Source organism: Agelaius phoeniceus, chromosome 3, assembly GCF_051311805.1.
Source record: "Agelaius phoeniceus isolate bAgePho1 chromosome 3, bAgePho1.hap1, whole genome shotgun sequence".
NCBI lineage: Eukaryota > Metazoa > Chordata > Aves > Passeriformes > Icteridae > Agelaius > Agelaius phoeniceus.
The window spans coordinates 50,543,841-50,570,889 of record NC_135267.1 but is presented as its reverse complement, the minus strand read 5'-3'; the positions used below and the strand labels follow the sequence as shown (position 1 = coordinate 50,570,889).

The 27,049-nt window shown below is 38.7% G+C and overlaps 1 protein-coding gene across 2 annotated transcripts in view; it reads right to left on the bottom strand.

The window, feature by feature from the left end:
* The window catches only part of SLC35F1 (solute carrier family 35 member F1), a 226,345-nt gene that overhangs the window by 15,238 nt on the left and 184,058 nt on the right, over positions 1 to 27,049 (bottom strand). For both annotated transcript variants that reach the window (XM_077175219.1, XM_077175220.1), the window contains exons 4-7: positions 20,734 to 20,893; positions 15,331 to 15,487; positions 11,017 to 11,069; positions 6,340 to 6,494 (exon numbers count right to left, since the gene is read on the bottom strand). In XM_077175219.1, the coding sequence (XP_077031334.1) occupies positions 6,340 to 6,494; positions 11,017 to 11,069; positions 15,331 to 15,487; positions 20,734 to 20,893 (525 nt within the window). The remainder of the gene's footprint in view (positions 1 to 6,339; positions 6,495 to 11,016; positions 11,070 to 15,330; positions 15,488 to 20,733; positions 20,894 to 27,049) is intronic.

Below are 27,049 nucleotides of genomic sequence, written 5' to 3'. Positions count from 1 at the left end.
TGCTACAGTATTTTTTGCTTTCTGCAGTTTGCAATCCATTTGCTGGTTCTTTGATATTATGCATCTTTATTGCTGTTATCCCTCAGCTTTCCTTTTCCAACCCACATTCACTGGCACCTTTAAAATCAATATGGTTTTGTTGAAGATTTATCATTCAAGAGTTAATTCTAGTAACAGGAAGAGCTCCCCTAATACATTTGAGCTCTCATACTGTGTGAGAATTAAAAGCTATTTACTTCCTTGAGATTGTAACAACTACACTTCACAATGTACTCTTGTTGTATACTTAAGAGATCTCTGAAGAATTCCCTAATAATTTCTTCACTAATTCCATAAATTTTACATTTTAACACTTGAGGTATGCAGGAAGGTGTGACACTAAGAGATAGAAAGATGTGGTTCCAAAATTACCCACAATAAAAAAGGGGTGGGTGTGGTGTTTCCTTTGGAGTATTCTAAGATCAAGACGCATCACTTAGCATTTCTGTTTTGATAATTGGGCATTTTCAACAAAAATGCATTTTCATAGAAAGCTTCAAAACAGTTCTGTTGTGTACAGTCTTTTAACATGAGACCAAATGAAAAAATCCCAAGATAAAAGCACTGAAAACAAGCTAAAAAACTTGACATTTAGATGAGCTAGTGTCTGAAATATATATTTGAAATCAAAGCTTTAATCATAACTTCTGCAATATGAATGCCTCATCATTTACACTGTTCTTGATGCCTTCCAAAGAGTGAGTATCCATGTTCCACTATTCATGCTTTGGAACTAATGAATCTATTGCAACATAGCACTGCAAAAGGAAGACATTTAAAAATGCAGTATTTTGAAAAAGCTTCCATATCCGTGCTGTGTTGTTAAAAATCTGTCAGGCTGTGTAACATCTTAGTGGAAGACACTTTGTTTTCCAGCTTCTACTCTCTTCTGTCAGTTTACTTCATAGCTTTTTTATTGTATGCCATCCTGCATCATCACAAAAAGGGTGAGTGGATGGGGCTCTTTCTGTCACAGGAATTCGTGTGACCAAAGACATGTGTTTAACTCCTTTCCACCTCAAGGCAGCTCTTTAAATATAGACACCTAAATATTTTCTAATTGACTAGAATTTGGAGGAGGAAATTCAAATAGCTAACCAATTAAATAAATAAATTTAAAGAAATTTGAAAATGATGCTGCTTAGCTGAAAGGCAGTAGAACTTCATGGGAGCAGAGCTGTTGAGAGGGACTCCCACTATAAGAAATTTAGTACTTTGGAAAAGAAAAGTAAACATGAACATAGGGGTTTTTTTTGCACATTACCAATGACATAAAGAATTAACTAGTAATATGACTTACCCTCATTATTATCACAGGCTTAGAAGTATTCACAAGGATAGAAGCCCTGTGAGATTAAATTCCATTAAAACAGGAAGTTTATGGATCAACAGCCTGCATACTCAATTTCATCAGGAAAATACCTTTAAATATATGACTGAGAAAGTGATAGTGTAAAAAACAGCTTTTTAGCCTGCACTGCCTGCTTCCCTAGAAATAATGATGCACCACTGACAGCACCACTGTCAAAGTTTAAAATAGGTAGGTGTTAGCTCCCTAACAAGTGCAAGCAAAGAATAGGATCTTACTGACTTCAGCTAATACTTTCAGGGAAGTTTAAAAAAAAAAAAAGGTGAGAACATTAACTGAAGTATTTTCACAGTTAGGTCAGAGGTTTAGGAAAAGTCTCTCAGATGTTTATGGATGGCTGCCAAATAAAAATCAAAGTAATAAACAATCCTCCCCCAAACCAAACCAATTTTATTTAACTCCTGCTGTCAAACCACAGACTTTGTAACCATCCTGCTCCAAGAAAATCCAGGACTGCCTGAAGCATATGGAGTCAAAGTCAAAAATAAGGTTTCATCTGCATAGTCATGAAACTGTGAATTTTTCTAAAGATTACTCCTTGAGGGGCAAATTTAGGAAAATGAACTGAAAGCGCACCAAAGACAGCAGAAAAACTCACACTGGCTGCAATTCATGTTTCTAGCAAGGGTCAAATTTTCACTACAGTGAAAGTTTCAAATTCACTACAGTCAAATTTTCACTACAGTGAAGACTGTGTAAATCCCAAATTCACTAAGCATTGCTTAGGATCTGTGCTGGCCAAAAAAATCCAGGAACCCCCTTCCCCCAAACTTCATCCTCTCTTCTCGATCTGGAAAAACCCCTGTCTTCATGGCTTCTTCCTTGATGTAATGGAAAGATTGTCTTCCCATTGGATGGATACTGTTAAAATTAGCATTCTGTTTAGAAACATCACTTAGCATCAGCAAAGGAGGCCTCAACTAGCATAATTTCAGATTTCTGGTCCTGGAAGGTCTTGAGTATCATGTTTACCTGTCTATCAAGTCCTTTGTCACAAATACTCTCTGAGATTCTAAATCAAGATACATTAATTACTACTATATCCAGAAATTCTGAATTTTTATAGCTGCATCTTGGATAAAGTCATGAATGAATTTGCCAAGGAATCATATAATCTATTGGGCTTGGCTTGGTAGGTAATGATACAATATAGTGTGATTCAACCTGCTGGTCCAGAACACAATCAGTATTCATGCTCTAGCTGCTGGAAAATATAAAATAACTGCTTAGATTATTTAGTGAGAACCTAATTTGCTTAGAATGACTAAAGACAACATAGAGCTTGCAAAGGAAGCCAACAGAAAAGAGCTAACAAAAGAGCTAAGGCTGAGACTAAAATGTAAAAAAGAATACTCCTACAAAAAAATGGCCCCATATTTATATAAAAGTTCTACTCTGTGCACCCAGAGATGCGGCCCTGAATTTTTCAGCACCACTTGTGTCCATGTATCCATAACAAAGAATGGCCTAGGACAATCCTGTTTTGAACATAAAAATTGTATAACATATCTCAATATGGTGAGAAATTAAAAAAAAAAAAAGATATGGGGTTGTATACTTAAATGCTATGACAGTGGTGGATATTCAGCTACCACAGAGGCCAGACACATTTCTCCATCCACTGGAATATTTGAAATCAATTTTTGATTACAGAAGAACTAAAAAGACATCTTTTATCTTGGGGGATGTGAGAACTTTTAAGAATGATACATTACAATCTAGTAATCTATCTCCAATTGAAAACTACATATTTTTACATTTTAATACAATAAGATCTTGAAAAATTAACATCTGGAATTATACATATATCATGAGAATTGTGTGAAATTAACAGGCTGAATTTCCAGCTTCCAAGGGCCTAGAAAGTGTTCAGTGTGATAAGAAGATGCCTGCATGTGGGGTAAGACTAGAGATGCAGCTGTTTATAAACTCACTCATGTCCTGCATACAATGATGTTGCAAGGCTGTATTATATAAAAATGAAATGCTAATGAATCAAAACACTTCAAAGACAATCTTCTCTTCAGTTTGGTTTCAAAAGCTCTAAAGCTCAGTTAAACTAATTTTCTGCATTTTCCATGGATTTTCATAGATCTACTGCTATAGGTGCAATAAACCTGTCTGGTGATAAAAGTAGCAGCAGAGGGAAAAATCACAGCTGTTTCTTGAAAGCCTCATAAAATGATATTCTACAAGGGATGCTAAACCCCTCAGTTGATCCTACTTGAGCATAAACCCATTTGCTTCCCAGTGAAGTGGGGCTGTGCCCATTGGCCAGTGCAGAAAAAAGCAGAAGGTGCTGCAGGAGATGTACAGCTGGGCTAGGAACAAAACAGCACTTTAAAAACTAGGAAACAAGTAAGTGTACACCGTCCTAGGAGGGGAATTACTTTGGATCACTTCATACCAACTTATTAGACTTCATTATTGAGTGCAAGTCACACATTTCACAGTTCCACTTCCTCAGATAAAATGACACCTGTTAGCAAACCGTAAGAAAAGGAGAAGGTCATCTAACTATGAATAAAAACATCATAACTAAAGAAGAAACCAAATAACTAAGTGGACTTTAAAATCGACATGATCTTTGCATATAGCCTTTCTCTTCAAATTTCATCTGCAATGTAAGTTTGAAGGGTGTGAAAGGAGACACAGCTTGAAAAATTGATGCTGCATTTCAGGTAAAGGTCCTTTCAGAAAGCCCTTATAAAGGTCTTCTCCTTTTCAACGCTTCAGCTGGGAAGAAGAAAAGTGAGACATGAGTTGTATGGAGTGCAGGATGAGGATAAATTACAAAAGAAATGCAGTGATGAAAAATGTCATTGCTGGTTTGCTGTCTATGGGATAACTGGCTTCCTAGAGAAACAGAGTAAAAAGCATTGCACCAGGTGCTGGAGGGACCAGGACCTCGAGCTGAAGGGGCTGTCTCAGGGAGGATGAAATCCAGCCAGGTGAGGTGCAGAGAAGGGCTTGCCCTGATTAGTGAAGGCTGAGAGACAATATGATTCCTCTCTACTGATGTACCAATGGAGTAAAACACCTTGGAGATGGGCATTCTTGCTGCTAATGGATACTCTTGGTAGAAAGATGAATGGACCAAAACCAGGCACAAGTAAATTTATGCTGGAAATAAGGAGGTTTGTAACTGTTGGAGAGGCAATGTTCTGAAGGTCTTCCAAGGAAAGCAGTGGAGGTAAAAACCTGGATAGGTTTAAGTAATTGGTAAGTGTTTATGAAAGCAACAGCATGATACATACAGTAACCACAGGAGGATGAGACTTTCAGTTTTCTAATAATTAGAGCAAGGGACAGAGGGGACCATCAGTTACTTCAGATGTGGAACTCAACCAGTTTACCAGGACACATGTTGAGATGGATGCTTTCAACCAGAAAACTTCCCTGATCTGAGCCTTCTACTCTTGCGCACTTTTCCCATACAGGTCTTGGAGGGAGACCAAGATGCCATTATGGATGGGAGCTGACATGAACTTACTGTAGAATGATGGGGTTCAGTAAAGCTGAAAGTTCTGCCTTCCTGGCTCTGCTAATGTATCCATCAGACACAAGGAAGAAATTAAACCGTTAACTCACCTTTTGCCTTTCAAGTGTCTGAACTTTGGAGTGTGTGTTTGCAAAACTGCCGTTTTTGTTAGGTTTGAGCAATGCTAAGAACAGAGCTATTCACCCTCTGCTGCCTTTTGAGTCTTTCCTTCTACTTAAGTTTGATTTTGCTAGTACACCACCACCACCACTGTTTTCAGAATAACATTTGTCTTTCACTGTAGTAAATGTAGTAATTTTTCTTAGAAACAGTGGACTAACACCCCTAAATATATTTTTCTGTGTGTATCAAATAATAATATTTACAGGAGATAGTTTTCAGATAACACCTATGTCAAACACTTGGGGTTTGAAGCATGAGGCAGAAAGAAGGAGAAATGATATCACCATGAGACAGCTGCAAAGCAGCAGGCAACCCCTACATTGTGTTTTCAGTCATATTTTTGTTTCTATTCTTGCTTTTCTTGTGCCTGCAGAATTCTCAAAGCCACAAAACCAAAATAAAAGACAGTAGTGGCAAACAATTTTGTGTTGAACTCTGAAGATTTGAACTTTGACTGTCACATTCAGAGTCATGCAGGTACTATTACTACAACAAAATCTGATACAAGTTGATTAGACACTCAGAATTTTAAGGCTTTCTGTTGCCTAACACTTCTAACACAATTTAGCCATCAAGTAACCTCCCTCCTATGAATAAATGATGGTAGAAAGCAATTGCTTCCAGCACTGCAATGTTATTTTCACAGGATGGACACTGGCGGGGGATACTTGTGAATAATGAAGTGCCATTCCTCATAACTGGAGGTCAAATGTGGTCGTGTACCACATGGTGCTTTAAATATCAGGGGACCTGGGAGGCCAAAGTTTAACTTCAACACAAATATGCTGCACATTTTGGCATTTACAATAAGAGGGCAAGCCACTGGTCTGGCCAAGAGAAAGGTATAATTTATGAACAATTTAGTTATGAATTCAGAATCAGTATGAATGAAACAACCTTGTTTCCAGGCAAAAAAAAGTCTGTGGGAATTTTGGAAAAGTCCCTCCCTTCATGCTGCCACATTGGGTCTGTTCACTGCAATTGAAGGTAACCTTTGATAAGTAACATGAAATTAATGATACAGTGGCTGATAAGCAGGTACTCAAATCTTAAAACTTGTAACAAAAAGACCAAATGAGCTCTCTCAGAAAACAAATAATAAAATAAAATTTGTTTTAGTGTAGGAAGTCTGAAGTAAAAAAATCAACTTGCACTTTAACTGTTTAGCCTCCTAGCAAAGCTTGGAGGCTTCTTTTGTTTCCTTGTTGTTAACTGATGTTTCTTGAGGCATACTGCTATTACTCAAACACATCCCTCATTTCCATACCTTGTAGTGGAAGAGGAATAATCCACAAAAGAGGCTGTACAGGTCAGCAGTGAGCAGGGAGAGGTTGACAGCAGTAGCACTGGTTTTCTTTATGACCACTGGCATGAAGCTGTAGAGGCCAAACATACAGGCACTAAAGCCAACGTACAGCAAGCCTGCAGGAGAGAAACAAGAAGCAAAGTGACCTTACAGCCTGCAGAAATGATTTTTTTGGGACAACCTTCTTTCAAAGGTTGCGCTTTTAGGAAAAGAAAGAATAATGCTTTTTCAAAGAAAAATTCAAATTAATAATGTACACATATAGAGAGTGAAAACCATATCAACACTGGACATGAGGTCCTTTGGGGTCTCCATAATAGCAGAGTTGTTTCAAGTTGGTGTCTTATACTACTACTGACTACCTCATGTCCTACTTAGATTTGGACATAATGATGCATTTGAACATATCAAATCCAGTCTCTGCAGGAGCTGAATGTCCCCAAAGCCAAGTGAGTTCAGCTGAGTTGGATGGAGCACACAGTGTTTTTTGGGAATGGACCCAAAATATGAACACAATATTATTTGCAGAGGACTTAATGAGCAAATGGATGAATGCATGAGGACAGCACTCAAGTGTCAGAGATCCTAAACCTATTTTGCCACCAAAACTGACAAATCACTTCAGATTTTTGCACTTCTGTTCCTCTACTCCTTTTTGTCTGCCTTCCTCAATAAAACTTTTGTGAGCTGAAACGCTTTCCTGCTACATGTTTACAGAGTGCCTCACACAAATTAGATTGTTAGACACTAATATAATAAAAATACATTACAGTAAAAATCTAAATTAATTTAAAAACCTAAATAACTTACTGGGAAAGAATTCATTGCTTCAGTTATTACTTGATAAATCCCAAGGCAAATTAATCAATATGAAGTTAAAAAAACAGCAAACACTTTACTCATCTGCTCTCATGCAAATGATATTTCTTAGGCTGCCATATGCTGCAGAACTCCCAGCTGATATGTGCATAGGCCTAAATTTAGACTCGTGCCAGCTCTTCAGAACATGTTATTGACTAAAAGTTGTAGAAAATCTGATTGCTAAAGTCCTAAAAGGGATTAGAAAGGATAAAAAAAAAGCCATATAATGGTCATATATCTGCATGTGGATCCATTTAGTTAAAAATTCTTTAGAAAAGCTGTCTAAAGGACAAAATCAGCTGTGACAGATTGAGTCTTTTGGAAGCATATGAACTGAAGTGTACACTCAACTGAAATAAACATAGCAGACACAAACTATCAATGTCCATAATATGGCATGATAAGGAATTTTGAATTTATATTCAGAATATGGACAATTATAGCAAAACTGCTTTTACCCATAGGCAGCAAATTTATAAGGTGTGCATTGTATACTGGTAACAGAATTAAGTTTTAGGCAGTGCTTGAAAGCTGCTTTATTTAAACTCTGTGACTCTTCTGTAGCAGGCAAATAATTGCACCATGTGGAGTGTAGTTTTGGTCAATGGGAAATTGTTTTGCACACAAGAGCACTAAGCCAGCTTTTCTTCCAGGCTTAAGAAGAACAGGTCAGGCACCAAAGCTATTCTGGATCAGAAGTCAGCATTGTCAAAGTACAGTCTGCAAACCACAAGCTGGTCCACCAAGTCTCTGGCTGTCTGGATTTAACACAGATTTGCTGGTTTATGCACTCAACTCACAGTGTAATTTTATGGTACTGCCTTGGTGTTCACATTATTTGACAGCCAGCTTCACAGGTTGCTTTTCCAAAGGGCATTTCAGTTCCAGAGGAAAATTGCTTAAACTGTAGCTGTCCTAGCAGAGGTGAATATAAAATGGCATTTCATTTACAGCTTCAAAATATTTGTAATATCCACCAGTTGGGTGGCATTTAGTCGTGACAATAAACAAATGAAATCAACATAATATGATTTCCAGATATATATGCTTCTTAGAGGGCCAATTTTGAGACTGAAAATATGATTTAAGTCAACAGCTTGAAGCCTCAGCCTCCTCAGGTATCCATGCAGTGCAAATAGCAGCCTTGGGAATCGCCTCTAGTGCTGCAGTCCCAGCGGACTCCAGAAGCTCTCTGGGCAACCTGCTCTGCTGCCTGCCTGCCCTCAGTGTGAAGGTGGTTTTCTTTATATCCAGTCTGAATCTGTCATTTGAGCTCTCATCCTCCTGCCATGCACCTCTGACAGAGCCATGCACCAGCTCTGTCCTTTTGATAAACTCCTTGCAGATAACTTCTCTTCCACAGGCTGAACGAGCCCCAGTCCCTCAGCATTTCTCCATTTCTTGTTACACTCAGTGTCTTCACACAAATAGGCAGATCTTTCCCTAGGGACCACTCTAATACAGCCCAAGTAGGACAGAGACCAACATGACTTGAGAACTTCTGGTCTTGCTCCTGAGCGAGGTGGTTGAATGTTGCATGGTGCCATGATGTACAAATTTGCCTTTGTGCTTTTACTCCAAAAGCAAATGTTTAATTGGCATGACATGGAATCAGTTATGATCTTCCATACTGCCTTGGAACAAAGACCATTCAGAAATATTCAAACCCCTGGTACCAAAGGACACTTCCTTGGAGCTACAAACTAGCTTTTCTCTTAAATAAAACTGATGTGAGTTTATTTGTTAGTATTTCATCTATCACTATAAAACTTGTCATGGTCTCATATGAAACCACTCTCTCAAAACTGTAAAATCATACTCCTTTCAGTCTGGTTGTCAGCAAGTATTAATACTTAAAACTTCAAGGATACAAACAGAGCTACAGTGATTCACACTGAGTGTGAAGATGATGATATGTATCAGGGCAATTTCCAAAATTAACACCAGGAGGGACACAGCCTGTTTTAAACATGATAGACATAACAGATTGGCTTTAGATCTTTATATTCAAAAATCATTTGCATCAGTTAAAAGGTAGCTCATTTGATCTTAAAAGCACAATTATGGCAGATGGCAACAGGCCACCTTGATTTATTTATTAGGTTGCCTGCTGTGACTTTATCACCACCATTTGGAAGGCTGATGATTTAACTCTGCTGGACTGCAGGTTTGAGTCTGTCACAGCGGATAACTACCCAGGACAAGGCTGTGAACTCCCTTATACAGATTTGTCAATCACTTTTTGACAATCTTGTATCACTGCCAATGCAATGGAAAGTACACCAGGTGCAGTGGAAGCCAAGGAAGAACTACAGAACTGTCACCATTTAATCCATGTTCAACTACACCACATTTCCAATTATTGCTCTAACAAAACAAGTTCATATCTATGATGTTTTTGCTAAGATGATCTCAGCCTTGTGAAGCATAAGGACTCTTCAGAATTAGTAATCAATTTTCAGGGACATTTTGGCAGCATCACAGATGAAGTAAGACCTTATTTTAACAGCACATTTCACTGATACTGAGTTTGAACAGAAATCTCATGGAAGTATATATGACATTTACATGGACAGTAGATTAATTCACTATGACCACTGGTATCATCAGTACCAGATTAATTATGTCCCTAAGCTCCTTCTCATGAAATATAAACAAACACTGATGCAATTATGCTAACTATCTCAGATTAAAGAAGGCCAATACACTTTAGTACACAGTTGAGTGTGTCTCTCCATGGATACTTTAAATTAATTTGTCACTTAGTTTTACAGCTCAACCATCAAATTTCCAAGATTTCTAGGTGCAATGTTTTGTGAAAAATGTGCTGTATTTATCAAGGTTTAAAATGATGAAAGGAAATTACAAACCAAGTTTAAAGAAACCAACGGTATTCCACAATTTGTATCCCCTCCCCTCAGGGAGTCCCCACCTAATCAGTTGTTTTTGCACACTTCTGAGTTGCCATTTTGATGTTCAGTATGAAACTAGGTAAAGAGCTGCTGTCAATGGATTGCCAAAGCTTGAATCCTCTGCAACCAATCAGCTCTATGCTACTAGTATTCTTTTATTTCTTCTATTGTCATAAACAGTGAAGGAGTGATTATAGGGACTCCCCCAGATATTGATTTGCTTTTAAACCAAATAATTCATTGGACTAATTAGAAGGGACTCATAAACTCAGCTTCCAAACTGAAATGGGAAAATGCAATCCCCTGCTTGGCAGAACACCATAACTGCTTCATTGGGCATGATGCTCCCAAAACTTGTCTAAAAGGACACATCTGCTTTATTCCACCAAAACTATTTGGAAAGCAATTAAACCACTTCCATACAGAAATGCTCCTCCTGGAAGTGAATTTATGAGGCTATAATATGCACTGCAAGTACTTTTCAAGGTTATTTTGTTAGGCTCCATTTTCTTTCCTTGGCTTTCATTGGAAAGGTTTGGCTCTTAATGACTGCCTCATTTATTGCCCCAGTGTTGCATTGAATCTTAAAACTGGAACCACACTATTGTTTAACTTCACGGCTGTCTGAATGGTTATCTTACAGCATTCATATGCTTAACCTAATTGTGCAGGGAAGGCATAACACAGCAATGGAGGACAGATTGTTTAAGAGCAGTTATGAGGTTCAACCTTTGGAAGTAACTTTTCCTCGTGGAAAAGTCACAAACATTGGCTCCCCTGAAACTCTGTACCCGCCTCCCCAAATGCTGGCTGTGAGCATGCCTCCTTCAGCAACCATCTCCCATGAGGTAAAGTGTGTTCTTACCTATTTGCCAATCCCAGGGGACCTTCAACAGCTCTTTGTGTTCCATGATTGCACTAGAAGAGAAAGCAAAATTTGATGTAAGAGAACAGAAGTTAAATTACTTCCACTCATTGAATTCAAGTGCTGGACAAAACAACATAAATAACCTTATAACAAAAGAATCTCTGTGGGAACAAAATGCAATCAAGAGTTTACTAATCTACTCTGGCATTATCCCTGTGCCTGTGTATTTGAAAGATCTTCAGGGTAATAATCAGATGTGATAGCATACAATTTCTCCTGGTTTATTTCCAGCTCTCTATATACGTGCTCTACATGTCCATTTGCGTAAATGTTCAATCATCTTGTACTTTTCTGACTTAATATTCTGAAATTTTTTGAATGTTAATTATTAATAATATATCTATCTGAGTTATCCACACTTCAGAGTAGCTCTGCAGTGTAAAATAAATAGATATCACAGTCTGGTTTGGGAAGAATACTGTGATTTGTTACACACTGAGAGAAACCAAATAGTCACAGCAGTGAAAGTCAGGATAATAAGCAAAGGATGGGCAAACCTGCAAAAGTCCACTCTCAGTATCTTGTAAATCTTGCATTGTACATTAACATCAAAGTCACATATTCATAAAATTCTAAGGTGGCAACAAGTCAGCTCTTCCCAATCCAGGCAAACAGACCCTTGGAGATAAGATATCTCCCAAGCTAGGTCTTCGTGCAGGTAACTGCTTTCCCTGTCTGTGTGATTTCCAGATAAATCCAGCTGTGCAGAACTCTGCATGCTGGTCTGGACACTATTTTAGACAAGTATAAAACACGAAATTATACAGATTGAAAAACAAAGTACCTAGTAGGAAAGGTGGTATGTGGAAGAACAAATCTAATAGTAAAACTACAGGAGCTCAGCACCTTCCAGATTAATCTAGTCTAAAGAGTTGCATCCTGGAAATTTTAATTTGCTTGCTGCTGATGTGAGGCAAATCTAATACTGTGTACAGAATAATAAGACTATATTCTCTGCAAAATAACTAAATTATAGGTGTTTTTGCATACATAAGGTATATGTCTCCTTTATAAGTAATTTCTTAAGAATATAATGAAAACAAGCTGCAACATATCTTGGTCTGGAAAAAAAAAATTCACATAAGTTAAATGTAGGAACATTGCATTCATATTATTGTTTAGCCAATACAAAAGATGTATAAAACAATATGCTATGGCTTGTGATTTCTTATGATCTGTAAAAAAAGAGGGGTGAGAGAAACTTTGTCAGAAATGGCCATTTAGTGATGCCAGAGGCACTGAAGAATTGGAATCACAATGATTTTGAAAGCTTGTGGTAGTTGGAGGAGGTCTCTGATGACTGAAAAGAGACAAATGCAACATTCAGTTTAACACAGAACAATAAGTATAGCCTGGGCAGCCAGATTATGTTAACCTTTGGGAAGATTATGGAACAAATCTACCCTGAAGTTATTCGCAGGAAATGAAGAAGATGGGTTCCAGTGGGAAGAGCCAGCACAGTGGTCTCAAGAGCACTGCCTTCTATGATGAGGTGACTGGATCAGTAAATAAAGGAGAGGGAGTGAATGAGAGTATGTGTGTAATCTACTGTTACTTTAGCAAGGTTTCCAACATGATTTTCTTAAAGATCTTCAGAGACTCAAGAGGTATGCACTAGATGTGTGGACTATGTACAATGTTGTCTAAATAAAAGTGTGAGAAGAAACTTAATGAAGTTCAAAAAAAGCAAGTATTAACTCCTTCACCTGGGGTGGAGAGACACTGTGAAACAGTACAGGATGGGAGCTGACTGGATAGAAATTGTTTTCCAGCAATAAACCTTACAGTCCTGGCGGACATCAACCTGGACCCAAGTCAGCAATGTGTCCCTGGAGCAGAGGAAGGCAACAGCATCCTGAGCTGTGTCAGTAAAGGTCTGGCCAGAAAGCTGAAGGATGTGATTTGTGAGACAGCAGCTGGAGTCTTGTATCCAATTATGGGCTGTCCAGAACAAGACAGATAATAACAAATTGAAGGGAGTACAGTGGAATTCCATCACAATGGTCAGGCAGGTTGAGGACAGGATGTAAGAGGAAATGCTGAAACAGTAGGGTTTGCCTAGCATGGAGAAGAGAAGGCTAAGCTGGGGGAAAGGAGGACACGCAATAAATTTTCCATCTTAACTATGGGTATGAGTAGTTACTGACAAAGTAGTCATACTTTTCTTGGAGGTGAACAACAAAAGGATGAATGACAATGGACATAAGTGGCAATGTGGAAAACTTATTAAATATCAAGGGGAAAAAAGATTGTCAAACACTGGAATAGGTTGCCCAGCATGACTGGCAGTTTCATTCTTGGAGATGCCAAGAAATCAACTGAACAACTCCCTAAGCAGCCTGATGTAACTTTGGAGCTAGCTTTGGGTAGGAGCTTGAACCAGATGACCTTCAGGGGGCCATCAGAAAATAGGCCATGTTATGATGATGTGATTCGATCAGATAACCTTATCTCAATTTGCTGGGTAATTGTGATATCCCCAAGTCTTATAAACTAATCTCTTATTCTTCCTCCCTGCTTTAATCATACCCAACATACTAAACTCTTTCCACCATGTCTGGGTAATCAGCCAACTCATTAATTCACTGTTTCCCCTGACACCTTAGCTCTTCCTCCTTTGCTGCACAACAGGCATTATTTATGTTTATTTTATGTTACAGTCTAAGACTCCTTCAGTTTAGAGGATCTAAAGGTCCTATATTGCACCAAAGTGGCCAGTAGTTTTTCAAAGAAAGAGCCTGCAGATTTAACATGAGGAATTGGCTTCTCTTTGAAGTAAGTGTTATATTCAGTTAGATTAAATCTCTGTGAACACATAACTGTGACTTCTGCTATTCATTACAGGTAAAGGTAAGAAAAAGGCACAGGTATGAACTAAGTGGGGTTGAGTCTCCAGAAGGTGCCCGAAAAGCACTATCAGCAAAAAGCTGCAGAGGCTGGTGGAGAAAAACCTGTTGGAGTGAACCAAAGTTGGGCCAAAGTTTGAATAGAAAAACCTTAGGGCTTTCATCAAAGAAATGGTTTCTTATTGTTTCCTTTCAGTTGTTTCTTCTTTATACAAAGATGCCTTATTCCAAAACCAGATTCCAAACCAGCAGAACAACTCACAGACCCTGAATTGTGACTAACTGCTTGGGTCAAGAGGGAGAAATGGCACAACAATTGAATTCTGGAGTATGAGACATTTACATGACAGTTTACACACACAGAGCATGACAAGGGCACTGCTTTGATGTCCTCAGAATGTTAGTATCTACTTAATCACAAACATATAAAAGAATGCTTTAGCCAAAGATACTAGGCACATTTGTATGCTCTTAAATTCCATATTCTTTTAAAAGGGAACTTCTTGTATGGCAACTAGTTAATAGAAATAATTTTAAGACACTTGTTCAGATCCCTTACAAATATATTAAGCTTTCTAGCTAAAAAAAAATAGAACCATTGAAATAGGAATTGATGGGCTGTGTTTTTTTGATCAGTTTCTGTTCTTAGAAGCAGAGTAGCTTAGATCTGTAGAGAAGCAACTTCTTGTGGACGAATAATCAAAAGTCATTCTGTGTTACAAGCACCAGAGACAGTCCTGCACAAAATGCAGCAATCTTGCAGGGCTACTTTTACATCAGTCACAGCACTGCAACACTGGAAGCCACCTTCCAACTATTAGGCTTGCAGTTGGGATGCTCATTAGGTACATGTGGATATAGACCAGACTCCATAGATCCTGAAATCCATGCAACAATATCCTAAGTGCCAAATATTTTTGAAGTGAAAATGCCATTTTCTTACAGGCTTTTTATGATTTCCTCCATATCATAATGTAATTACATAGAACAAGCAAACCAGTAAAACACTTTCTGACTGGATGTGTTTTCTACCTTTTAGAAATCAAGGGGACTTTTTAAATGTATAAAATAGAACCAGAAGAAGCTGTGGATTTTGTTATTCACAGTTCAGAATAATATGTGAAGCATCCACTTGTCCTCCAGCGGCAAGATGGTGTGACATGTCTTCTGCCTCTTTATGTGACTACTCAAGGACAATGGTCCTTGAATTAGAGTACTTGGGTAAAAATCTGTGCTATTATTCAAACCACCAATTTGAAATATGAAAACCAATGCAAATTCCAAGATTAGAGGACACCTGCTCTCCACAGGAAAGGGCTAATTTTGAAGGAGTGGGTAATGTATCTCAATGGAGGCCACAGCTGCACTTATTTAAGCCTTAGTGAGCTCAAACCTGCTCACTTACAGCTGAATTCCACTGAAGAAGGAGCCAAAGAGTCCGATCATGCCCAGGAACTCCACTCGACTCAGGTTTCGGACGATGTACTCCTCACAGACGTTGGAGATGCCGTACAGCGTTGCTCCGCCAAGGACTAAGAGGTCCCCTATCAGTTTATTTTCACCTAGGGATAAATAAAAAAAAAAAATCAGAATGCCTCAAAACAACCGTCTTCTGTCCAAAACCATTGCATGTTCTTCCCAAAAGATTTCATTCCTCAGTCATTACGTAGCCCTTATCTGGGTTAATAAAATGAATGCAAATATTCTGTCACTTGAACAGTTTTCATTCAAGACACCAGCCTCAGTCAGACAGAGGGAGAGCATGCTCCTTGCTGTAGAAAAAAGAAGCCAAAAAGTTCTGAAAAACTTGTAAAAAAAAGTATAGCATCCAAGTGGCACTCTTCAGAGACTGATCCTTTTTACTTTATTAATACTACCTTTTTTTTTTTGCAGAGAGAATGTGACTCAACTCTATAGAGCAGTTTGCATCTCATCTTGAAATTTAACCAGTCTAAAACATGTTCAGTACTTAGATCTGAGGACAACTGAAAAATTCTGTGTACCTGTGAAATGAGTGAAGAAATCATTACAACCTAATATTGACCTCATTCTCACATGGAGCTGTTTGACAAGAAAGGGAGGAGGAAGGATGGGGTGTAGACAGGGTGATGATAAGGACAGATTTCTAAAAGAGGTTCAATTAACATAGCAATACCTAATGCATGCAAAGAACAAGATGTATTTTCAATACCTCCAGGTATACAGAATTACTAAAATATTTTGTTATCAAAGATTGCTTGAAATCTTTTTAAGTCTTGGAAGATTTTATTATTGGGTGCTGGGGAGAGCTGCAGTGACATTTGATCAAGATCAAGTTCCAGCTTGAAAACCGAGGCCCTAGCTTTGCAAACTGGTGCATGCAATTCCCTCTGCACATATGGCTTGTTAAAATATTTCTACAAGAGCTACAGCTTCACAAAGCTGTCAGATATTGCTGCAGAACCATATTCTGAAATGCTGGATTATAATGGATTTTTCTTTGAAAAGTTTCAGCAGAAATGCTGAAGTACTACACAGTATTTTTTAAAAAAGAAATCCTGTTTTCTTTTAAAATACCTCGATTTACTTTTTACGTCCCCGTCTTTTAAAGTTTTATTTCAATTGACCTGTAAAATATACACTGCAGTAAATAAAAATGGAAACCAAACATTCCAACCGGTTCAAAATTATCTTTTCAACATTTTTCTTTAAGGTGTTCTTTTAAGCCTTCAGTTATCATTCCAAACTGTAGTGCTGAAATTTCTATGGGGAAGAAACTTATGATAATAAAAATGGTCATAAGAGGACAGACCAAGGGTTCATTAATCCTGTCTCCAACACTGGCTACAAGCACCAGAAAAGTATAAGTTGTTTAAGGACAATAGGAATGGAGTAAAGTGTAAAATATTCCCAGTAATACTCTCTTAGTTTCCAACAATTTTTGGCTCAGATGAGATGTGGCTTCTGTGTATTTAGCAAATAGTACTAGATTTGTTTTTCACATAGTCATCCAGGCTTTGACTGAATTTCTTGACTGGCAACATGTTTATATTTGACCATTTATCTTTTTATGATTTGGTTGTTCTGTTAAAAAGATTTTAGTCTTCTTTTGCAATCAGTAATGTTCTTAATTTAAAATAGCCATCACAACGTTACAGAACTTCTTCATACCCCTGATGCATTTCATATTTCACAGTGGCTCCATTGATTCCTCACTGAGCTCACTTTTTTGGTATTTATTGCAGCTACTCACTGACACTTCAGGGAAGTATTGCTGAAAAAGCTTTTGACCTTAGAGCTCCTGCTGGGACAAAAATATCATCCTTTTGCATCTGTGAAACAAAAGCAGCTCAGAGGCTGAGCATTTTCACACAGATGGGATGGCCTCAAGCATCATACCCTGATAGCTCTTCCCAAAGTGCTCTTCCCATGCTGAGTGTGAGCCTCAACCTTCAGGGCCTTCCCAGAAGAGGGAGCTGAGCTCTGTTCAAAGCACCAGACTCTGACACTGGAACCTCCTCTGGTACTCAGCAGCACAGAGTGGCTGAGGAGAGCACAAAAAAATAGGGAAGTACAGAGGGACTTGTGTCAGCCAGTTCTCAGTAGATCGGGCATTTTCTGAGATAGAAGTTGCATTAGGCCATCAAATTTAATGAACCTTGAGGGATCCTTCATCAATTTGTGTAAAATCTGTATATTTTTGGTCTACTATTAAGAAGTACTTCATGCTTTTAACTTTTAGTCTGGATACCTCAAAATTGTATGAGTCATCCCATAATTTCCTGAGAAATATTTAAAAATCACTCTGTATTGACCCTTTGCATATCACTGAAGACTTCATATACCTTCACAGGTCTCTTTCTTGCCTTTTCTGAGAAATGGAATGTCCCAGTCTGGCTACAGTCTCTTCATCTGAATCCATTTTATGTCCTTGAACAGTTTTCTCATCTTTCTCCATATCTTATACAGGTTTATTTTCTGATGACTTCTTTTGAGATGCAGTGACTAGAGTAATACATGGTACCCAAGGAGTTAGTGCACCAAAACTTTATATACTGGTGTAAAAATGTTGTAAAATTGTTTTGCTTTCTTTCTTAGCAATTACTATTCTGGTTGTCAAATGCCTTATCTTTGCTTCCTTGAGAGGCTGAGACTTTGGAACTTTCCCCCAACACTGACATATCCCTATAGATTTATTTTCATGCCTGTAATATCCACATGTCTCTACTGGTTTCATTGCTAAAAAAACATGCATCAACTAATTAGATGCATTCTAAAGACTTTTAGGATAATAAAGCTGTATTTCACCAATTTAATGGTGTAGGTCATTCTTCAGAAGACACACAAGGCATAGCCTGGCAAAACAAGCTTTATATTAATGATTGTTACCATATTTAATATTCTGTGGAGAAGTCATATGGTCCAGAGCGGAGTTAGTGTTTTGGGAACTAGTTATAGCATTATGGTGCAACACAAATCTTTAAAATGTGAATTGTGTTCTGACACAATTTCTTTTCACACTCCCAATAGGCCTCTTTGTCACATTTTTGCACTAGCCCCTGCCATTAAGAGGCATTTCTCTTTGGTTTGATTGTAGTTACTGATGAACGTAATACCTAAAAATCACTCTCAATGTGTCCCATTTTAAATTAAACACTGATATATGTATTAGCAGGATTGATGTGAGTGGTTTCCAGAGACTGCTGTAAGTTAAAGCAAGGAAGTGCTTTGAAAAACCTGGATGAAACACTTAGACCTGTGTGGCTTAGACCTATGTGTACAGCAGGAGCAGAAGTGTGAAAGTAACTCATGGGTGTTAGTTCAGAATAATGTTTTTTTCAGGTATACTTGGCATGTAAGATGATAGAGCTCTAAATACTAAATAGTAATTGTGTTTTCCCATTGAATAATGTGCAAAATATCAGCGAGGATATAAGTGAAAATTGAAAGCATGTGTGCACATTACACCTAATTCCTGCAGACAGTTTGGAAAATACCTTTTAATCTCTCTGTGATACATTTTAAATTCATGTTCCCTTACTGTAAGAGTTGGCAGGCTAAATTGCCTTATGCTGTGGGTACCTAGCAGAGCCTTATGGCTCTTCTAATACAGGAAGCAGTGTGGTCAACAGGGGCACACAGGTATCAACAGTTCTTGTCCCCTAAAATATAAGATAAACAGAGACATTTACTGGGGACTAATGAAAAGTATCAGTGCTTTTGGTGTCTTCCTTACTTTAGTTTATCCAGTCCTAGGAAACATCCTATAAATGGTGTACAACCTCTTAATGAAGAGTTTCAATAATTTTTTTCTTTTCTTCCTGCCATTAATTCTTTTTATTTGTACATTCTAATGTGTAGTTTTAGTCTTTCAAAGAAATTAAACTAGATGATCTATTTTACTCTGTTAAAGACAGCATCACTAATAACATCATTATGCCACTAAAAAAAGTAAAAAAGCTGCAGTCTCTCTGCATAGCAGTGAGCATGGACAGTTTTTCATGTGTAGGTCCAATTAAAAAGGCAATAATGCATGTTCACAAATTTTTCTGGACAAATTTACTTAACAGCTATACCCATGCTTCAGTAATGAACATGGCAAATAACATCTAATTACTGCAGTTGCATGGCAAAGTGTCAGTGCTCTTCAATCTGTTCCTTGTCTGCTTCCACTGCCCCACATGCTCCTGCTGATCCACAGCTCACCCACTCATGCATGTCACTCTCTAGACTGCTGGGACACAGGATGTTTCTTCTGTGGAACCCTAGTTTGAAATCTCAATCCCTCTGAAACCAGCCATTCCCAACACAGCCTTGGCTGGCTGGTTACATAGTACAGAGTATATTATTTCATTTTTAGCTGGGGCAAGGCTACTTCTGGAGGAGACCAGTAACTAAAAGTCTCCTTTCAGGTTTAAGGACTGAGATAGAAGGGGGTAGGGAGATATGGTGAGCACTGTTACAAACTCCATTGTTTTATTTAGTAGCATTCTAGCAAATGCAGTTTTTACAGCACTTGCATTTGTATTCAGAAAGCTGACTCAAGAATTTTAAATCCCAGCGTATTATGCTCTGCTCACAATTCAGTGCTTTTAATTAAGAATGAAAACTGTGCCTAATTGACAATCTTTGAAAAGAATTTCCAGCCTTCCCACATCATTTGGCTTGGCACTAGAGAAATCAATGTGACAGGGGAAGTTGATCGATGAAATCTAACTCTGTCTAGTCTGCATTAATAGATACACACACATTATTCATATGATGCCACACAGAAAAAAAAGAACATTTTACACACAAGGAGGTTCTTTTCAAAAATGTTACAGTAAAGTCCCAAAGCTTTAGGACGAGACTGTGTGCAAAACCCAACTGGTGGTATCCAGGTTCAGTGTGTTTTAGCACCTACCAAGTGATCCCACCTCTGTAGAAAAACAAGCCAAGTTGAGGAGAAGTAAGAGCGCACAGTGGATGTGAGAGGTGCTTACAACTCAGAAATGCATCCAATTTGGAAAGGAAGCTATTGAGGTTTGCAGTCCAACACCTAAGCCAAAAGAGAACAAAACTACAAATATTTAGCTTGTCCCCCCAGCTTGCAGAGGGTTGTAAGACACAGGGCCTAAGAAACCTGTTTGGAGCACTGCTGACTTGTAAGTGATGACCCCTTTCTGCCATTCTGACAAAGAGACAACTCTGAATAGTGCAGCGCTTTGGATTCATGAAGGTACAGATTTTCTTGCCAAATTTCCCCCTTTTTTGGCCCCAGTCTGACACACAGTGGTCAATGGCTTCTCTGAACAGAACTTAGCCATACAACCCATTCATTCTTACCCACCTGCTCCTTGCTGTCTCCCAACGAGGACATCTGCTCCTGCCATGCAGCCCATGCCCAGAATGCAGACCACAATCCCAATGAAATGAACTGCCTTGTATCGCACCAGTAAGAAGAACCAGGAGAGGAGTATCACCACTGGGATCACAAAACAGTCTAGGAGCTGTCAAAAAAAGACAAGAAAAATCAAGAGCACATCAACCTGCAAATAGTTTGCCCTGATGTACTAGGACAGATTCCAGCAGAGGGGAGCAGGGTTATCTAGTTTGTGATAGCACTTTCTACCAAGAAAAAGTGTATTCAAGTGGCTCTTCATACATCAGACACAGGGTAAGACTATCAATGCCAATTCCACGAATTCAGGAGAGCTGTTGCTCTCAACATGCACTCAAATGCACTGCTCTTGGATTCAGATGCATATTTCAAAGCTATGGGAAGAAAACTGGGCCAAAAGAGAGTCACACCACTCCATCTGGTCCTCACCTCCAGGAAGGTAGTTTTCCTGCAGTCTAGACATACACTTTAATTCAGTCGTTTCAGGCTGAGACATTAAGAATGTTCATAACGCACAAGTTGACTGGATTTATTAAATCTGTCTAATCTGTCTATATAAATTAGGGGTTTTCTGCATGCAGAATGCTTATGAAAAATCTGGCCCCCGTGGTCACTGTTAACTTTGTGAAAAGAGAGTCCCATATGCCTTTGAAGGAAAAAAAATCCCAAACCCCCATTTTGCATGCAGTACAAGAAACTCGCTCTTCTTGTCAATATACCCTTGGAAAGAACTTTCTCAAAGAAATGTTAAAAAATGCAATTTTTTATTGTTTGTTTTTTTTCAGAGACATCAAGAAATAGGCCCAGAGAAGATGTGTTAAAAAAAAGTGTACCAACTGTTTGTGAGAGGACCTTCAGATTTTCAAATTAAAATATATTTTAGAAACTAAAGTTTATGTCACCAAGAAACAAAAATCCTGTATAAGAAACCCCAAAGAAACTTGACTAAAGTCAAGTTTCCCACTTCCCAAAAGGATACAGGTAATGAAGAGTTGCAATTCTGTGGACTAATGATGGGATTGGGCAGGATACACTACTGTTCATTGCCAATTGATGCAGCATGAACCAAAGCAGTATATGACATGTATCTTCTTCCTAATGAAAATGTCTGGACCAAGCAAAGAAGCAGAACCATCAACTGTGTCCATAGCTCTGGAAAAAACATTCCAGATATTGTTACCTTTATTTTAGGTGATGTTATCTGATTTTTCCTCCCTTTGAACCCATCACATGTTACTTGTTTTCTCAGTGTGATTTAGCACTAAGGACACTGTTATCAAATAAAGATCAAACCCCTTTTAACTTTGTCTTTCCATGTGTTATTTGAAGAAAGAAAGATTTTTGGATTATTCCAAGAATTTTACCTCTTAGAAAACTACTTTTTGCATGTGGGATACATATGTAACAAGCATTGTATTTGTGAAATCAGCAAAAAAAAAAAAACCAACCAAAACCAGTTTTTGGACTGAGAATAATTTCCCTGAAACTTTGAAAAACAGGAATGTGCAGTGAAAACCTGTCCATCAGACAGTGAGACACAAAAGGCTTCAGAGGAAAACCAGTGTATCAGTGGGACCATGCTTCTCTTAGCAGGCTTAAACAGTCCCAAAGAGTGCAGAAAAAATGAGGGAAATTACAAATGGGAACAGTTGATGCTAAAAGCAGGTTCTGCATTTAAAGTGAGAGCTAATCATCTAAAAGTCATGGTCAGGCCTCTTTACAGTGAAAACTTTCTGCAGCAGTCCTCCATCCTTCACTGATAGAACACAAAAAGGGACAAAGTCTGAAAGAACTGGAACAAGCTTCTTCTGCATGGGGCCTCTGCTCTGCCCTGTAGCACACCCAGCATGTACCCAGCTCACACTGGGCAGCTGGGCTGGGCAGAGACACACACAAGCAACACTCCCCATCCACAGGAACAGATCCAGAAGCTGTGCTGCTGGGAGCTGCCATCTCCTGGGGCAGGGAGGGCTGCTGGCAGGAGTACTGAGCACACACACTAAATTCAGGGCATCTGAGGGAAGGGCATCCTTTGGTGTAACCTTTGGGATGTGGGCACAGCTCAACAGCTCCTGCCTCACTCCACACTCACTCATTGTGCCTGCACTCACTGGATGTCTGGCCTTCAGCACACGCTACACCCATCTCCTCTGCCAAAGGTGGTACCAAAGAGCAAGGAGGCAGGCACTTCTCCCCCTGCTCACAGCTCTCCTTGAAGGTTTGAAGGCCTCTGCCACATTCCCTCCCAGTGCAGCATTGAACAGGTGAATTTAACTTACTATTTTCTGGCCCCACCACGGATTTCCATCACTTAATGTATGGCTACAAAGAAGATGGAAGATTTCTTCCTTCAACAGAAATCACATGGAGAATAATAAAATTATAGAAGGATTTGGATTGGAAGGGACCTTGAAGATGACCTGGTTCCAAGCCCCCTGCCATGGGCAGAAAGAGTTTCCACTAGACCAGGTTGTTCAAAGCTCCATCCAACCTGGCCTGGAACACTTCCAGGGATGGAGCATCCATAGTTTCTCTGGACAACCTGCCTTACCACTCTCACAGGGAACAATTTCTTCCTACTGTCTGACCTAATCCTGCCCTCCTCCAGTTTAAAGCCCTTACCCCTTGTCTGGTCACTACATGCCCATATGAAAAGTCCCTCTCCAGCTCTCCTGTTGACCTCTTGAGACACTGAAATGCTGCTACAAGGTCACCCCAGAGCTTTCTCTTCTCCATTCTGAGCAATCCCAATTTTCTCAGCCTTTCTTCAGAAGAGAGATGCTTCATCCCTCTAACCATCTTTGTGGCCTCCTCTGGACTTGCTTCAACAGTTCAATGGATTTCCTGTGATGGGGGCCCCAGAGCTGGATGCAGTATTCCAGGTGGTGTCTCATCAGAGGGGAGAAGAGGAAAGACAAGGGGCAAGGAACGCAAGTTACGCTGGGAGAGGTTTTATCTCAATAAAGAAAGAAATTTTTTTACAGTGGAAACAAACTCCACAGAGACATGGTAGGGTCACCAGAGATTTTCAAGATGTGACTGGGTGCTAAATAATCTCATCTAGGCTCCCTTTCTCACAAAAAGCTGGACCAGTTTGGAGGGCTGGGGTGTTCCATGAGTCTAAATTGTTCTAGGAGTTTAAACATGCTTGTACCTGCCACATGTGTACTTCAACATGCAAATTCCCACTAACAGTCTTCTAGAGGAAGATTTTTTAAATTCCTCTTGTTCCATAAATATTTAGACATACCTATGCTTTCAAGTATGTGAATGAGTGTCTTTTAAGCAGTAACATGAAAGGACGCGTGAACAGAAACTTCACAAATAAACAATGCTGATAACAGCCAGAAAACACCTCCTTGGGCTGGCAATCCAAAGTCTAATTCACAAACTGTTATTTGGAATGCTGCAGTATCAATAGATACAAACATGAAATGTAGATAATGTGAACTGACTTTATATAGTTCTTAAATTGTGCTTAGTTTATATCTTTAATTAAAGAATGAGGTAGACAGAAATAAATTAGGTTACTACAATGTAAGCAATAAGATAACCTAGAATATATTATTAACTCTTTTTCAGGTATTGCTTTAAATTTCACTTCTCCAGGTCTAAATTTGCTCTGCCTTTCTTTTTTCCTCAGATAAACCTATCTAGTAGAAGAAAAAATGCACATATATTCCACAGAGATTGAGCATTACCTCATCTGCAACAGGGCTTTTTAATTGATGGTGGGGTTGGCCTTTTTTCTTTCTTTGTTATTAATTATTTAAGCTATTAAGAAAAAATATTATAGCTAATTGTAATTTTTCTGTCTATCACAGTAACAAAGACAGATTATGCTTAGCTAAATTTCATTTATAGCACATAAAGGTCAGTTGTTTATCAATATTTCTCAATTATGTCCAATATTTTCCTTCCTTTTAATTGTTTATTTAAAAGGTATTACCTATACCCTGTCATTAAGGCAAATTAATGAATGGTCTGATTTTAATAAACATTCCTGTTAATCACAGAAGTCATTATATCTCACTAACCTAAAAGAAAACATATTTCCTATGTTGCCATGGGGTAGTGTAGACCACATTCTTTGACATTGCTGTGTTTGTCTGTCTTTCTTCAGTCACAGCTCTGAATGGGGTTGCTTTGGAAGTCAGGATACAAAAATATGTTATCTATTGATATACTACCCCATAGAAACTTCTTTTTATTATAAGAATGTTATGTTGTTGTAGAAATTGAAGGTTATTATTTGACTCTAAAAGATACCACACTGCATCTGTTGATGAAACACACTGTTGAAATCTATTTCCTCTGATTACTTGTTTGTTAAATTATTATCCTTGTGAATCAAAGACAAATACTCTCTTGCTAATAGTAAAAATCTAGTCTCTGGTCTCACAAATTCAGCATGTTTCTGCATATCTACAGCAAGAATGTTCTGTCAAATCATTGGAAGAGAGAGCTGGCAGCTTTAGAAGAGAGGTCTGTAGTACAGAGTGAACTGCTGATCTGCAGTGATATCAAAAAGAAAAAAGCTGGTCAGCAAACTCCCTATGGGAACAGCTGAGCTGAATCTTCCTTTTTAAACATTCATTGGATTTTTTTCCCCCCAGTTGCAAGCCCTTTTTTTTCACATTAGGGGTTTCTCATTAGCGCTGCCCTCCAGCAAATCATGCGGAGAATCAGCTGCAGCCTCCTCTTCCCCTGCTCTCCAGAGCAGGGGATCAGTAAAACCAGTGTCACATCCATCAAACATTGTATGGTCAAGCACACATGATGGCCACAGAATTTCAGCATGTGACCTGGAAATTTTAATACAACAGCAAGTGCTATAGCCAGTGAGAGACACAGCTTCTGTTATTTACTTGGGGTTTTGTTTTTTTTTTCCAAAGGAAAAAAGGGTTTGCTGCCTGTTGAAGTGCTTTTTATCCTCCAGTTTTCAGACCACCTTCACAATATCACACACACTTGATTCAACAAAAGCAGATGAGATGTGAACCCTCACAGTGCTGGATGCCAGCTGTCAGGGGAGCTGCATTGCAATTATGCTGCCCTGTAACCAAAACCTTCTGCAGGAAAGGTGTGGATGCTGGCAGCATCTCTGACAGGGTTATTTCAAACAATTCAAATAAAAAAAGGAGCACCATTTTTGTCTTTCATGTTTGATAACTGTCTATCATGTTTGATAACTTATCACAACTTTACCACTTTCTTGCATGGCTTTTATTTAATCACAAAGTTAATGTGAAACCATTAACTTTTCATACAGTCAAAATGTACAGTACATCAGGTATGGAGACTGGTGAAAGAACCAGTGATGTAATTTGTTTTCAAACAAATGTAAAAACGTGTATTTCCATGATGTGGAAAAAACAAAAGCCAGGAGAATGCTCCCAGTCTTCTTTACTTTGCCCACAAGACCTCCAATTTTTTTCTTAATGCTTCTAGAACTGTTCCGATCAGTTTCTTTAATCTTTAATTCTTTAATCTGTTCTCAGTGGTTTTTTTTCCCTTATGGACACAGAAACTCACTTAAAACTTTGACTAATGAAAGACCTTTACCTCTATTTGACTTGTATGTATCAAAACCTGAGATGAGGAATCCCACAGCTTCAGCTTTCTGTGCACATAGAAGGAGGTGTAGTGGTTTCTTGAAGTTACATTAAATGAAAGGTGGTGGTCACATCCAACCCACAGCTCCTCTGCTCTAAACTCTCTACACAAGGACATGCCTTACTGCCAACATGAATAATCACATTTTGACTCCTTTAAAAAAACACCTCATCATTCCACACATGAACTCCAGGTGTGCTTACACAGCTCTGTGCAGATACCAGGAAAACTTACCAACAAATTGACCATGGAAATGGTCTTTCCTTCAATTGACTACTTCCTCTGATTCTACATACCATTGTCAGAAAAAGATCATTGTAAGACAGTTCTGCCAGCAGGCATGTGTTTCTGCAGAATCACCCCCCCCCCCCCCCCATTTTCTGTTTAGCTTCTCTCAAAGTAAGCTGACTGGATAAGAGCTGGGCAGATCATTTTCTCAAGGTTACTCATTAGAAACTTCTCCATGTCACCACCTGCCTTTGCCTATGTGAGGGATGAGATCCCAGCCTAAGAAAATTCATGGATCTCTCCTACAGGAAAACCTCTGCTTTTGCATGTCACCTGCCAAAATATGCAAAATGGGCACAGGAGGCCAAAACCTCTGCTCTTGTAATGGGCACAGCTCCACTGAATTTAATGAGATTTTGCA